The sequence below is a fragment of the Saccharomyces cerevisiae genome, chromosome XV (assembly GCF_000146045.2).
Source record: "Saccharomyces cerevisiae S288C chromosome XV, complete sequence".
Classification (NCBI taxonomy): Eukaryota; Fungi; Ascomycota; class Saccharomycetes; order Saccharomycetales; family Saccharomycetaceae; genus Saccharomyces; species Saccharomyces cerevisiae.
The window spans coordinates 303,230-316,681 of NC_001147.6; the positions used below are offsets into that span (position 1 = coordinate 303,230).

At 39.3% G+C, this 13,452-nt stretch overlaps 8 protein-coding genes across 8 annotated transcripts, besides 1 other annotated feature; 3 read left to right on the top strand and 5 right to left on the bottom strand.

Moving 5' to 3' along the window:
- Nucleotides 1-349: 349 nt before the first annotated feature.
- HTZ1 (histone H2AZ) lies at nt 350-754 on the bottom strand (the record flags this gene model as incomplete). The annotated part of the gene is made up of 1 exon (NM_001183266.1): nt 350-754. One exon carries the CDS (start codon nt 752-754, stop codon nt 350-352), a length of 405 nt encoding a protein of 134 aa, NP_014631.1.
- A 1,365-nt stretch (nt 755-2,119) lies between these two features.
- PLB3 (lysophospholipase) lies at nt 2,120-4,180 on the top strand (the record flags this gene model as incomplete). Its single annotated transcript, NM_001183265.1, has 1 exon — nt 2,120-4,180. The coding sequence occupies one exon, from the start codon at nt 2,120-2,122 to the stop codon at nt 4,178-4,180; it is 2,061 nt and encodes a 686-aa protein (NP_014632.1).
- Nucleotides 4,181-4,708: 528 nt separating this feature from the next.
- RCL1 (rRNA-processing endoribonuclease) lies at nt 4,709-5,812 on the top strand (the record flags this gene model as incomplete). Its single annotated transcript, NM_001183264.1, has 1 exon — nt 4,709-5,812. The coding sequence occupies one exon, from the start codon at nt 4,709-4,711 to the stop codon at nt 5,810-5,812; it is 1,104 nt and encodes a 367-aa protein (NP_014633.1).
- Nucleotides 5,813-6,094: 282 nt separating this feature from the next.
- On the bottom strand, nt 6,095-6,910 carry MDM12 (ERMES complex subunit MDM12; the record flags this gene model as incomplete). Its single annotated transcript, NM_001183263.1, has 1 exon — nt 6,095-6,910. One exon carries the CDS (start codon nt 6,908-6,910, stop codon nt 6,095-6,097), a length of 816 nt encoding a protein of 271 aa, NP_014634.1.
- Nucleotides 6,130-6,696: an origin of replication (ARS1512; Replication origin; identified in multiple array studies, confirmed by plasmid-based recombinational ARS assay).
- A 172-nt stretch (nt 6,911-7,082) lies between the features above and the next one.
- Nucleotides 7,083-7,706, top strand: COQ10 (ubiquinone-binding protein COQ10; the record flags this gene model as incomplete). Its single annotated transcript, NM_001183262.1, has 1 exon — nt 7,083-7,706. One exon carries the CDS (start codon nt 7,083-7,085, stop codon nt 7,704-7,706), a length of 624 nt encoding a protein of 207 aa, NP_014635.1.
- Nucleotides 7,707-8,112: 406 nt separating this feature from the next.
- CSI2 (Csi2p) lies at nt 8,113-9,138 on the bottom strand (the record flags this gene model as incomplete). Its single annotated transcript, NM_001183261.1, has 1 exon — nt 8,113-9,138. The coding sequence occupies one exon, from the start codon at nt 9,136-9,138 to the stop codon at nt 8,113-8,115; it is 1,026 nt and encodes a 341-aa protein (NP_014636.1).
- Nucleotides 9,139-9,848: 710 nt separating this feature from the next.
- TOP1 (DNA topoisomerase 1) lies at nt 9,849-12,158 on the bottom strand (the record flags this gene model as incomplete). Its single annotated transcript, NM_001183260.1, has 1 exon — nt 9,849-12,158. The coding sequence occupies one exon, from the start codon at nt 12,156-12,158 to the stop codon at nt 9,849-9,851; it is 2,310 nt and encodes a 769-aa protein (NP_014637.1).
- Nucleotides 12,159-12,583: 425 nt separating this feature from the next.
- On the bottom strand, nt 12,584-12,946 carry RPB11 (DNA-directed RNA polymerase II core subunit RPB11; the record flags this gene model as incomplete). The annotated part of the gene is made up of 1 exon (NM_001183259.1): nt 12,584-12,946. One exon carries the CDS (start codon nt 12,944-12,946, stop codon nt 12,584-12,586), a length of 363 nt encoding a protein of 120 aa, NP_014638.1.
- Between the last annotated feature and the right edge of the window lie 506 nt (nt 12,947-13,452).

The window sequence follows — 13,452 nt, forward strand, 5'->3', positions numbered from 1 at the left end:
CTTTGATTTGATTTCTACAGTGTACTTTTGTAGGTGTCCTTAATTTCCATTTTTCCGGGTATGCAAAGTTCAACAAAAAGAAAGCCCTGACCAAATTTCTGCGTACATAACGGCTACTGCGCTATCGTTGGGAATATTGTGTGAGAGTATATTTTCATGCTATATATTATAGTAAAAACATAAGAGATTAGACGTGAAAGGAGAGATAGATTACATATATGTATGTATATAACTCGGGTACGGAGAGACAAATTTCAACTTATAATAATGATACAGACGTTAATATGGATAGAATGAGGATACAGGAGCAGGGAGAATTACGGGAAATGGGAAAGAAAAACTATTCTTCTTATTTCTTACTTCCCTTTTTTTCCACTTTCAATAATAATGCTTTATTTATATGAGGCAAAACACCACCTGAAGCAATTGTAGCCCTGATCAAAGAATCTAACTCATCGTCACCTCTAATGGCCAATTGCAGATGTCTTGGGGTAATCCTCTTGACTTTAAGATCCTTGGCTGCATTACCAGCCAACTCCAGCACTTCAGCAGTCAAATATTCCAACACAGCAGTCAAATAAATGGCAGCTTTGGATCCTACTCTTGTTCGGCCGGTAGCGTGCCTTTTCAGGTAACGCTTAATCCTACCGACAGGAAACTGCAAGCCAGCCCTTGCTGAAGAAGATTGAGATCTCAATGAACCACTGTCTTTAGCGCCGGATTTACCTTTACCTCCATGAGCTTTTCCTGACATTATGTTAAGTTATTTTTACGTGCGGCTATAGTGCGAAATTGAATTTAACGATATTTTTTCCGACTGAAGTATAATAGAGTCCGCAGTGTTTTTTAGTTGGGGGTTGTGACTCTATTACACTGGATAATAGTTCAGCTGTTAAATAGAGCTGTATGCTTTATTTGTTGTTTTTTTTGTTTTGTTGTTTTCGTGCACGGAGCGAGCGCGGCGGGTTACGGAACACCAGCGGCCAGTTCTACGAGTAGTAAGTTACGGGCGTAAAGTTACTGTGTGCTAATCTAGCATGGATGCATTCAGTAAACCTTTTCAATTGAGTCTAACGTTCTCTAAAGAAAGAAGAATACTGCTATTTTAGGTATGTGCTTACTACCGCTTGTGCGGACCTGCCCTGATTCCAAGGTAAGAGACAGTGATTCTTGTCCTAAGCTCTTTTCTCCGGGGCGGGCGGGCGGCTGGCAGACATATTGATTGCGGGTAACACCTCCGAGGTTAATTAATCAAGCAACGTGCGGAGTTTTATCACATGGATGTTTCTTATCACCGGGTGCGCGCCACGCAATATATAAAACGGTAAACATACGCTGTTGCAAGGCAAGACACAACAGCGGCAAACACTTCAGAGAATACAGACGATAGTCATCAGCACTCCTAATAATCGTATAATGAATACTATACGAAGCTTTGTGCGTTGCAAAAAGAGCATACCAGGCGAAGAGAGCGCAGTTAGTAGGTGATCGGGAAATTGCTGAGTACAGTTGTTTGCCTCCTGTGATACCGCGTCACATGACCATTTAAAAGTGTCCATAATGTCATCGGTAACGTCACACTCACATGAGTTTTCCTGACTTCAGCCTCCTTCATCTCGCGTTAATACGCCAGCATCGCGCACCATATTACTGCCCGCGTAATCCAATTCCTCCTTTCGTTCTCAATGACTAAAACGCAAATCATTTTTCCTTTTTTTTTGAAACCGGTGGACGCCCCATAGAACTTCCAAATCAGGAAATACCGCAACTTCATCCGTTTTCGTTTCGCTTTAGTCCTCCACGAAAATATCTTGCCGGTTCCGCGAATGTTGTACTGGTTCTTCTGTGCAATGAGCCTTTTTCTCTTCTTTCTTTTTCCCTGCTTTTAAGATGGCTTGGCTATGGAATTACTCAATTTGGCACTTCTTTTGCAAGATCCAGACTTGCAGGGATTCTATCACCATTATTACCACACTACTATGTTATTGTTACGCTTTTCATCCACTTTTATATAAGTTATACGTGGTTTTACGAGTTCTAATATTTCACTTTTCAGCTTGGAATACGCCGTTTTAAGAGGACTAAAAGCAAGGAAATTACACACATAATAATATAAGTAATGATACGTCCATTATGTTCAAAAATTATTATCAGTTACATATTCGCAATTTCTCAGTTTCTACTGGCCGCTAATGCGTGGTCGCCCACAGATAGTTATGTTCCTGGCACCGTGTCGTGTCCCGATGACATAAATCTGGTAAGAGAGGCTACGTCTATATCTCAGAATGAGAGCGCATGGTTGGAAAAGAGGAATAAAGTCACTAGTGTAGCTTTAAAAGATTTCTTGACTAGGGCTACTGCAAATTTTTCAGATAGCTCAGAAGTTTTGTCGAAGCTATTTAATGATGGCAACAGCGAAAACCTGCCGAAAATTGCTGTCGCCGTTTCAGGTGGGGGCTATCGGTCCATGCTAACAGGTGCGGGTGTTCTAGCAGCAATGGATAACAGAACTGAAGGTGCTTATGAGCATGGGCTGGGTGGACTTTTACAAAGCACAACATATTTATCTGGTGCCTCGGGCGGCAACTGGCTAGTTGGTACATTAGCCTTGAACAATTGGACATCCGTGCAAGACATTCTTAATAATATGCAGAACGACGATTCTATTTGGGATTTGTCAGATTCTATTGTTACCCCCGGCGGCATTAATATATTCAAAACAGCCAAAAGGTGGGATCATATCTCTAATGCTGTCGAATCTAAGCAGAACGCCGATTACAATACTTCTTTGGCCGATATTTGGGGCAGAGCCTTGGCGTATAATTTTTTCCCTTCTCTAAATAGAGGGGGTATAGGCCTGACTTGGTCTTCCATTAGGGATTTCCCAGTGTTTCAAAATGCTGAAATGCCTTTTCCAATTTCTGTTGCGGACGGTAGGTATCCTGGAACAAAAGTCATCAATTTGAACGCAACGGTTTTTGAATTTAATCCCTTTGAAATGGGATCCTGGGATCCCTCTTTGAACTCTTTTGCCAACGTTAAGTACCTTGGAACGAATGTCTCCAATGGTGTACCATTGGAAAGGGGAAAATGTACCGCAGGCTTTGATAATGCAGGTTTTATCATGGGTACTTCCTCCACCTTATTTAACCAGTTTCTTTTGAGAATAAACTCCACTCACTTACCTAGTTTCATCACAAGATTAGCAAGACATTTTCTAAAGGATTTATCTCAAGATTTTAATGATATCGCTGTTTACAGTCCTAATCCATTTAAAGACACGAAGTTTTTGGATAGTGACTATACGACAAGTATTGTTGATTCAGACAGCCTATTCTTAGTTGACGGCGGTGAAGACGACGAAAATGTTCCTGTGTTACCGCTTATACAAAAGGAACGTGATGTGGACATTATTTTTGCGGTAGATAATTCTGCCGATATGAGATTGGCTTGGCCTGACGGTTCTTCTTTAGTCCATACCTATGAGCGTCAATTCGTTAAGCAAGGTCAAGGTATGTCCTTCCCATATGTTCCAGATACGAATACATTCGTTAATTTGGGTTTGAACAAGAAACCAACCTTCTTCGGTTGCGATGCTAATAATTTGACCGATCTTCAATATATTCCACCTCTAGTTGTTTATCTGCCAAATGCAGAATACTCTTTCAATAGTAATCAGAGCGCGTTCAAGCTATCATATTCCGAATCCCAAAGAAGAAGTATGATTCAAAACGGGTTTGAAATTGCAACTAGGAACAACTTCACTGATGATCCTGAATTCATGGGCTGCGTCGGCTGCGCCATCATTAGACGTAAGCAACAAGCTTTGAATATTACTTTGCCTCCGGAATGTGAAACCTGTTTTAAAAATTATTGCTGGAATGGTACCCTGGATACTACCCCATTACCAGATGTTGAAAAGGATGTTCACCACTCCTTTATCAACGTCAATAGCTTCAACAGCTCCATAGGACAAGAAGAAAGTCTTTACGCCGGATCTTCAGCTTCCCAGTCATCGTCTTCATCATCGTCTTCATCTTCGTCTTCGGAAATTCCTTCGGCTACTGCAACCCTTGAGAAAAAGGCAGCTACTAATTCTGGATCACATTTATCTGGCATAAGTGTAAAGTTCTCTGCTATGATTATGCTTACTTTATTGATGTTTACCGGAGCAGTATAATATCTCTTGCGTAATAACGGTATACAAAATGAGGCAATAAAAATCAAAGAACTACACTATAAAATAACGAAACATAAAGCTGAAAGACTAGCAAAATCACTAAAAAACTAAAATAAAAAAAGAAAATGAGCATTTCCCCTTTGCATTGAAGTATCATCCCTTTCGGGCAAGACCATGTTTAAGGAACTTCACTAATGACATCGGAGGTCTATATATAGCAGACCTCTTCTTTAAAAGATATAACTTTATAATTATAACCCCGCGCAAAGCGTATTAATACTTTAAATGGGTAGTCAAGTTGCTTTTATTACTTGCACTTACTTTGAAGGAGGATGTCAGAATTACCCTCGCCATATTGGTAATGTAATTTTTCACGGACTCGAGATTGAAAAAATTTCAGAAAAATTTGCAAAAAAGTGCCGATGAGATGAGCCTTCATAAGCTACGTATGTTGTAAGGGTATAACATCTGTCAAGCTTCACCATTGTCAACACTTTTCCACTAGGATAATCCTCCAAAAGTATAGCAATGTCATCTTCCGCCCCCAAATACACCACTTTCCAAGGGTCACAAAATTTTAGGTTACGGATCGTCTTGGCAACATTATCAGGGAAACCAATAAAAATTGAAAAAATCCGTTCAGGCGACTTAAATCCCGGTCTGAAAGATTATGAAGTGTCTTTTCTAAGGCTGATCGAGTCGGTCACCAACGGGAGTGTAATTGAAATTTCTTATACCGGTACTACTGTGATTTATAGGCCCGGTATCATAGTTGGTGGTGCATCAACTCATATCTGCCCTAGTTCCAAACCGGTAGGTTATTTCGTCGAACCAATGCTATATTTGGCTCCATTTTCAAAAAAGAAATTTTCTATATTATTCAAAGGCATAACTGCATCTCACAACGATGCCGGTATTGAAGCTATCAAATGGGGACTCATGCCCGTTATGGAAAAATTTGGCGTTAGAGAGTGCGCCCTACATACTTTGAAAAGAGGTTCACCACCACTAGGAGGTGGCGAAGTGCATTTGGTTGTTGATTCTTTGATTGCGCAACCTATAACTATGCATGAAATAGATAGGCCCATAATTTCATCGATTACCGGTGTAGCATACTCTACCAGAGTAAGTCCGTCGCTTGTGAATAGAATGATCGATGGTGCTAAGAAGGTATTGAAAAATCTGCAATGCGAAGTTAACATAACGGCAGATGTCTGGAGAGGTGAAAATTCAGGGAAGAGTCCAGGCTGGGGTATTACTTTGGTTGCTCAGTCCAAGCAGAAAGGTTGGAGTTATTTTGCAGAAGATATCGGTGATGCAGGTTCTATACCTGAAGAACTTGGTGAAAAAGTTGCCTGTCAATTATTAGAAGAAATATCAAAGAGTGCAGCAGTTGGTAGAAACCAGCTTCCATTAGCAATTGTTTACATGGTCATCGGGAAAGAAGATATCGGCAGATTGAGAATTAATAAGGAACAGATAGACGAAAGATTCATAATCCTCTTGAGAGATATTAAGAAGATCTTTAATACTGAAGTCTTTTTAAAACCAGTTGACGAGGCGGATAATGAAGACATGATAGCTACTATCAAGGGTATTGGTTTCACAAACACAAGCAAAAAGATTGCATAGCATGTTCTAATATTATTCAATAGATATTAGACCACTGTATATAAGTTATATATATATATATGATTATTTAGGTGTAACTTCACGGACAACTGTCTAGAGTATAAGATTACTGGAGGATCATTGATGATTTCCTTTAACTCTTTTGGGTCATCTAAAATATCATCAAAGAGCGTATGCGAAAAGCGCGTTAAGAATAGATTACTTCATGACAAAATATAATTTTCCAGCTCAAAAATGTTTGTTTTTTTATGTAGACACTATTTTCAAACTATCTTTGTTAAATTACTCATCACCATCGTTGAAATCCAGATTAATCCAACTTGGCCATGCTAACTCCTTTCTTAAAAAATCTTTGAATATCGTAAACAAAAACTGTTCTAGTTCTCCAACACTTCTTAATACTGAGCCCTGTCCCTGATATTGTTCCCCTATTTCGGTTTCAATCTTCATACTTCTCACAATGGATATTCGCTCCAATGGCTTAGTAGCTGCCAGAATTGGCCCCTTAGGATCTAAAACAGTTTGGTTGTCATCCAGTGCAGGATCACTAACATCACACAGAAAGCTAAGAAATAGTTGCTTTGATAAACATGCAACAATGCAAAGGGAATGGAGACCGATATCACTGATAGAAAGTTTTACTGGCAAAGTCATAAATTTTTCTACGGGATAATTCAGCACAAGGTCGGCACCAATCGTAACGAGTAAGTCACCCTTGTACTCGACCTCTAGTAAAAATTGTATATCGTTGGGGGATGGCATCACCACAGGCGCCTCAAAATCATCTTTAGGTCCTTCATGATTAGCTATAGTACGATCAGGACAAATATGTTCGCTGTCCTCCTTGTTGTCATTATTTTCCTCCGTCTCTTGATCAGCCTCCTCTCTAATTGAATCATAAAACTCATCTAGGGGATCTGTTATTTCTTTCAGTGTTATAGCAGGACCAACTTTTCCCAGATCAAAATCTAGTACCCTAAGATTACTTACGTAGCTTGGTAGTTGCGTATTTTGTAAATATGAATTTAAATGTTTTCTTATAAGATCATTCAGTCTATTGTCAGATTCCAATGTACTCCAATTAATATCAAAAGACATTTGGATTAGTTGAAGCCAGCTTATGATCTGTTTCAACCGTTACATAGGATGGCATGCTTTTTCTCATGTTAGAGAAAAATTTAAAGATCGAGTTGTCTGAAAAACCTGAACTATTTAAAACGAATAATAGGATAAGGAGCCAAACAATAAACGGCTAAAGATACCGTGGAGAATGGTTTTGATAATAAGGCCCTCACAGACATTGATATTATTCAGGAAAGCGATGCTCAAGCCAATTGGGAGATATCCTCTTAAAAGAAATTTTTTTGGTTTGAGCGGTACCAATCACACTATTAGGGAACAGCGATATGTTTTGCGCAAGGCCATAAACGCCCCTCCAAGCACAGTCTACGCTGCAGTGTCAGAAGTTGCCCAATATAAGGAATTTATTCCTTATTGTGTTGATTCGTTTGTAGATAAACGAAATCCTGTGGATAACAAGCCTCTCATTGCGGGGCTTCGAGTTGGTTTCAAACAATACGATGAGGAATTTATATGCAATGTTACCTGTAAAGATACTGATCATACGTATACCGTTGTTGCAGAAACAATATCTCATAATTTGTTTCACCTTTTGATTTCGAAATGGACCATAATGCCTCACCCAAATAGACCAAATGCGGCCATGGTAGAACTTCTATTAAGATTTAAATTCAAATCTCGGATATATAACAGTGTCTCTCTAATATTTGCGAAAACTGTGACTGAATTGGTGATGAACGCATTTGCCAAAAGAGCATACCATTTAGTAAGATTAGCAATGCTAAAACCTTCTTCTAAAGAAGGCTCTCCGTGATATCTTCCGTATAATTTCAGATAACAAAGATCATGCCATCCAGGATAAGCGTATGCATGGTTAAATTTTTAGACTATAGAACAAGATTTTTCTGTATAGTTATGTTTATAGTATTTAAGCTTTCTAACAAGCTCCAGTAGGGGCGGAGGATACAAACAAATATATTTTGCTGCAAAATTTCCTGGTCTTCCGTCGCAATCAACAAGTTGATACGCAGATGCACCATTTTATTCATTGGCAAAGTACGATCAGTTTAGTGCTTGTATCTGTATGCGAAAAAAGAATGGTGTACTAAAAACAGCGCATGGTGATGGCGAGGAATTTACACGTATCCTCTCATTAATTGAAGTATTAGGTTTTCGAGTCGCACTTAGTGTAAATGAGGTGTAGAAAGGTGGGGACGCAATTATTCCTTACCGTCGAGCAGTTGATCCAGATGAACACTGGGAGGACGGTACTTCTTTACTTTACCCTGACTAACATTTGATTTTGGAGTAGAGCGGTCTTCAGAGTCGGGACTTAAATTGTATGATGTATAATTGAATGGATTAGTGCTGTCTGTAAACTTTCCCAGTATTTGGGTAGCACCAGGTTCCCTTGGAGTACTGGACAAGGAATCATATATAGCACTCTCATTGCTTTGAGACCATGTATTAGAGTTGTTGGCATCAGATTGCAGAATTTCGGTGGGTGAAATAAACATAGATGATCTGAAGTTATCGTTGGCATCTGTTTTATTGTTCAAAAGATTCAAAACAGAAGTGGATCCTAGAGTATACAAACTCATACGAGATGAGTTATTTTTCAGAACTTTTTCTGATATGTCACTGTCGTCAGAATGGGAAGATGTTTCACTTTCGTCGTCATTAATGTTTGTTTGGAAGTAGAAAGGATCGTGTTGGTATTGATTTTCTAGATTTCTCAGCTTATTTTCCTTTCTAGCACTTCGCCATGACTTTATATTCAATGCAATCCATGCACCCGTCAGTGATAGTAGAATTGCACCTAAACAGCCAGCAAATGCAATGAACACAGTACCGTTAGGATGATGAGCCTGATATAAGAATTTATTTCCGTCCGTAACCGGGATATAAACGCTGGAAGGTGTAATAGATGAAGTTGATATTACACTGTTGTTGCTCCATAAACTAGAGTTGGTGTATAAGCTTGTACTAGCGCTCGTGGTGATTTTGGGCATTTTAGTGCTTGAAGTGACATTATGACTTGACGAAACATCCTTACTGGTTACTGAGCTTTTGCCTAAGGACGTGGTTGTCTTGGCTGAAGAGCTGCCTTTACTAGAACTATCTGCTGCCTTTGTACTACTTGATAAAGAGGGCAAATTTGCAGCGGAGACAAGTTGAAATTCTTGTAGAGCAAACAAATGAAGTAGTAGTATCACTTTCCAAATGGAGATTTCTGGCAGTCTCATTGTGTCGTTACTAGTTTATGTTGACAATCTTTTCCCTATTAATAGTTAAAGACTTTCCTGTTTCACCGTAAAGCGTCCTTCTGCTGATGTGTTATTTGTAAAATAAAGCAAGCTAAGATGTACTACGTATCTCACATCCTTATATTGGAGGAAGCATGGATGCAAATCTTTTTCTTTTTCAGCAGACACTTTTAATAGAACGGAAGGCCCCATCTAGAACAGGAAATTATGATCTGAATTTGTTTGATTCAGCTTAGCATTTCGTGGCTTCTATTTCAATAGAGCGGTTCTTCCTTACAGACGGCGCTGTGTTGACGACTTTTCGTGTAATTCTTGTCTACGCTAATTACTTTTTTTTCGCGATCCTGCCACACTTACACGCAGAAAACGCGAAAACCGCCAAAATTTCGAAGGGCATACATGCGACAAGGGACGGATTCAAGCCGTGTCACTGAGCATGCATTCTTGCAAAGGTTCCAAGTATTTTTGCTTCCAAAACATCAAGAGATACGGACAATACGTTTCTTATATGCAGGTAACTAAGAAATAATAGGAGGGGTAAAGTAACTGTGGCATGATTACACTGCAGTATACTCTTTAAAAGTTTTAAATTATTTCTATATATGTGTATAAGATATCTTCCTAGTAACCCTAATGCGAACTTGATGCGTGAATGTATTTGCTTCTCCCCTATGCTGCGTTTCTTTGCGTTAAAACCTCCAATTTTCATCTACCGATTCTATGGCCCATTTGAATTTTTCTCTTAGGGTTTTTGTAAAAATCTTTTCAATCGGAACATCATACTTTTTGCAAAATACCACAGAAAGTCTAGGGTCTATATAATTGATTTTGGAAGTGCCCAGTGAAACCTGGGAGTTTTCCTCTTTATCTTTCAACTGAATGGAACTAGTTTGGATACGCTGTTCTAATTTCTCTACTTGTGCTTTTATTTTTTCGACTGAATTCCAACTTGATTTCAGTTCCACTTCACCGGTTTTCAATTCCTTTTCGAATTCTTGTTTCTTTTCGTCGACTTTCTCCAACCATTCCTTCAATTGACTTTCCGGCAATAATTCTTCCTTTTCAAATTTCCTCTTATCGTTCTCCCTAACAAATTTTCGCTGATATTTTTCAATTTCTCTATCAATAATTCTCTTGTGAATGGTGGCTTCATCTTCTTTCGTCAAATCGTCGATTTCTTCGAAATATTTTGGCTCTTTCTTTAAAAGATCCTTATCCAATTGTAAAATGGCCCTCTTGCAACGAATCTTTTGCCATTCCAACTCTTGTATTCTATTATTGGCCTTTTCCACTGTTTGTGCATGCCCCTTCGTGACAGTCCTTTGATGGTTACATAGGATGGCTACAGTTCTATTTGCTGCGTTGTACTTCAATATTTTCTCTGCGACAGATCCTTTATTTGGAATTAGATCCAGTTGATCTTGCATTGTTTTGGAAGCATTATATGTACGGAAAACTTTAGCAGTCAATCCCGGCATGTAGTTTTGTAGATATTTGTTCAGTATAGATGGATCTAGACGATCAAACAGTTGATGTCCTGGCTGTTTGGGCGGCCTTTTAAAAATTGTCAAATTTTTGAAAACTTGTTTGTCAACTTCTACCTCTTGATAAAATCTAATAGAATCCTTACCTAAGAAATCAAAGATAACAGTATTCGGAGGTTTCAAAGTAACATGCTCATATCGCAATGAACAACAACCCACAGTATCGGCTTCATCTTCGGATTTTTCACCACCGGCTCTTAAAGCGAATACATCGATCAAATAAATGGCTACGGCCTTTTGGCGCTCTAGCATAACTTTGCTTTTCAAATTTCTCGTGTAATCCCTTCTGATGGCATCGATATAGGATTTCAATTGTCTCGCCTTTTCAAACTTCTTGTAGTCACTTTGACCCTTCAATGAAGAGTTCGCTGCCAATCTGACGTATTTGAATGAGTTGAAAATATTCTCTCTCCACATGGCTAACCATTGAACGGTATTGTCGTGTCTGATTTCACCCCACTTGTGCCCTTCTGGGGCTGGCGGAACGGGTGCGTCTTTACTTAGATTTAAAACGATATCCTCAGGATTCACTCTTCTCTTCAATTTGCCTGTTTTTGGGTGAGCGCCACGACCTCTAAATAGATCAGGAGGTTCAACCTTGAAATTCCCTACTTGTTCCCTTCTGCCATCTAATTCACAGAATTTATAATCTTCCTCGAATTTTTCTCTTTCCAAACGAATCTGTTTCTTTTCTTGGGAAGTCAGTTGCTTTTTCTGTTCTTTTTGTAACTGGAAGTAATCAAACATTTTGGTGAAATCGCAACGAGAAAATTCCTTTATCTCAATTCCATTGAGGGGACCACCACTTTCTTTCAGTACTTGCAAGAAATCATTGAAGAAGTTCTTTTGGAAAACAGGATTTTTGGCATGATCACTCTCTAATAGGGCAGCAAAGAACCCGGCTACTTCTTCAGCTTGCGGAGGTAAATCTACTGGCTTCCCATCGTAATATAATTTGATGTGAGATGGTAAGGGCTGGTATGGTGGAGGGAATATAACACCGTTATGCTTCAGTGTGACCCATTTTATGGTGTCATCTTCGTTTTCTTTTTCCCACCATTTATATTCTTCCTCCTCCTCCTTCGCTTTCTTGTCCTCCTCTTCTTCTTCTTCTCGTTTCTTTTTTTCGTTCTCCTGTTCTTCCTTTTTAGTTGTTTTTACCTTTACATCACCATCTTCTTTCTTGATTTTTTTAGGCTTTGATGTCGCGCTTTTCTTTGCTGGAGGCGATGGTAATGACGACGATTGCACTGGTTCGGTCTTTATTTTCTTAGTCTTTTTCTTGGAAATCTTAGAGATTGCCTCATCACTATCATAAGGTTCCGCTTCGTCTTGAAGAGAGGCAGAGTTCATGGACGCCACCTTTCTTTTTTTTAAAGTTTGAGATAATGGCACATCGTCATCGTCATCAGAAGACAACTCATGATTAACTTTGGAAGCATCAGCAATAGTCATTTTTACGCGTTTCAAGTTTCGAGCTCTGCCCTCCCTTTAGATTTTTTTTATTTGCTGTTTTAATACTATAAGAATAGGACTCAGGTAATTAGAGTAACAGAGAAAACAAAAAAGAATATTGCGCTCGTGTTAGTGTTGAAACAAAAAAATACAGTTGTTCTTTACGTGCATCGATCATATAAGAAAAGGGAAAAAAGCCGTAAAGTAAAAAAATAAAGAGCTTTCCATGGCTGGTTTTTTTTCTTTTTTTTTTTTTTTTTTGAAGACTACAGCAGGTATTACCCGGAGTGAAAAAGGTTTCTCACACTAAAATTTACGTGTTCAAGACATTGAAGTTATGTATAAATATATATGAGCGTATATTATGTGTATGTCCGTTTCCATTCTGTTTAGATTTTATGGCTATAGTATTAAACTCCTATATATCAAAATGCGTCGTCGGCGGCTAGAGTTTGCAGGTTCCACTCGGTTTCGAAATTTGTCTTCAGGGCGCCAAGCTTGTTAATGATGCTGTTACAGGCGTTTTTCAAGGCATCCTTCGGGTCGTAGCCCTCGGTGGTCTGTATTCTCAGCTTGAAACGAGCGAAGAAGGGATGCTCAACCTTGTAAGCGGCAAACAGCACTTTTCTGTCGTTCAGAAGTTCTGCACGAATCAGGTTTCCCAACGTGTGGTCCTCCTTCTCAAACGTTATCACTACTGCGTTGGGGGCTTTGGTGTCGGGGTCAATCTTTAGCTTGGATTCCCCTTCACCCAGAAGGAACAGTTCGAATCTGTCTGGAGCATTCATGATGCAGTTGTGTCCAAATGTATCTGGTTTGGTGGCTACGTAGCTATCTATTTAGGCTGCACGGCTCAGTTCTCTCGCTCTTCTTTTAACGGACCTCTTGTGTGTGCCAAAGCAGTGAACCTAGAATTTTCGCGGACACTTCCACTTTATTAAGTCCGGGTAATGATAATATTGAGCTTGCAAGTTTTTTGAACTCGGATAGCAGCATTATCCATGACATGACACGGATCTACCGACGAGGCTTACCGACGAGGCTTACCGACGAGGCTTACCGTGATCCCTCTCCAGTAGTCTGTAAATTCTGTTTATAATTTAAAAAATCTATCTTCTACTCCAGTCTTGTAACTACTGTTGTTACGCGCTGCCCAGAGTGTGGCACACACTGCGGGGTTACCCGTGTAACGTAGAATAAACCAGTACGGGTAATGATATCGGATTTTCTAGTGATTTTTTTCCATTCGCAAAAAAGTCGCCTTCATTTTGCAGTTCTTCAGCAAACGTGATTT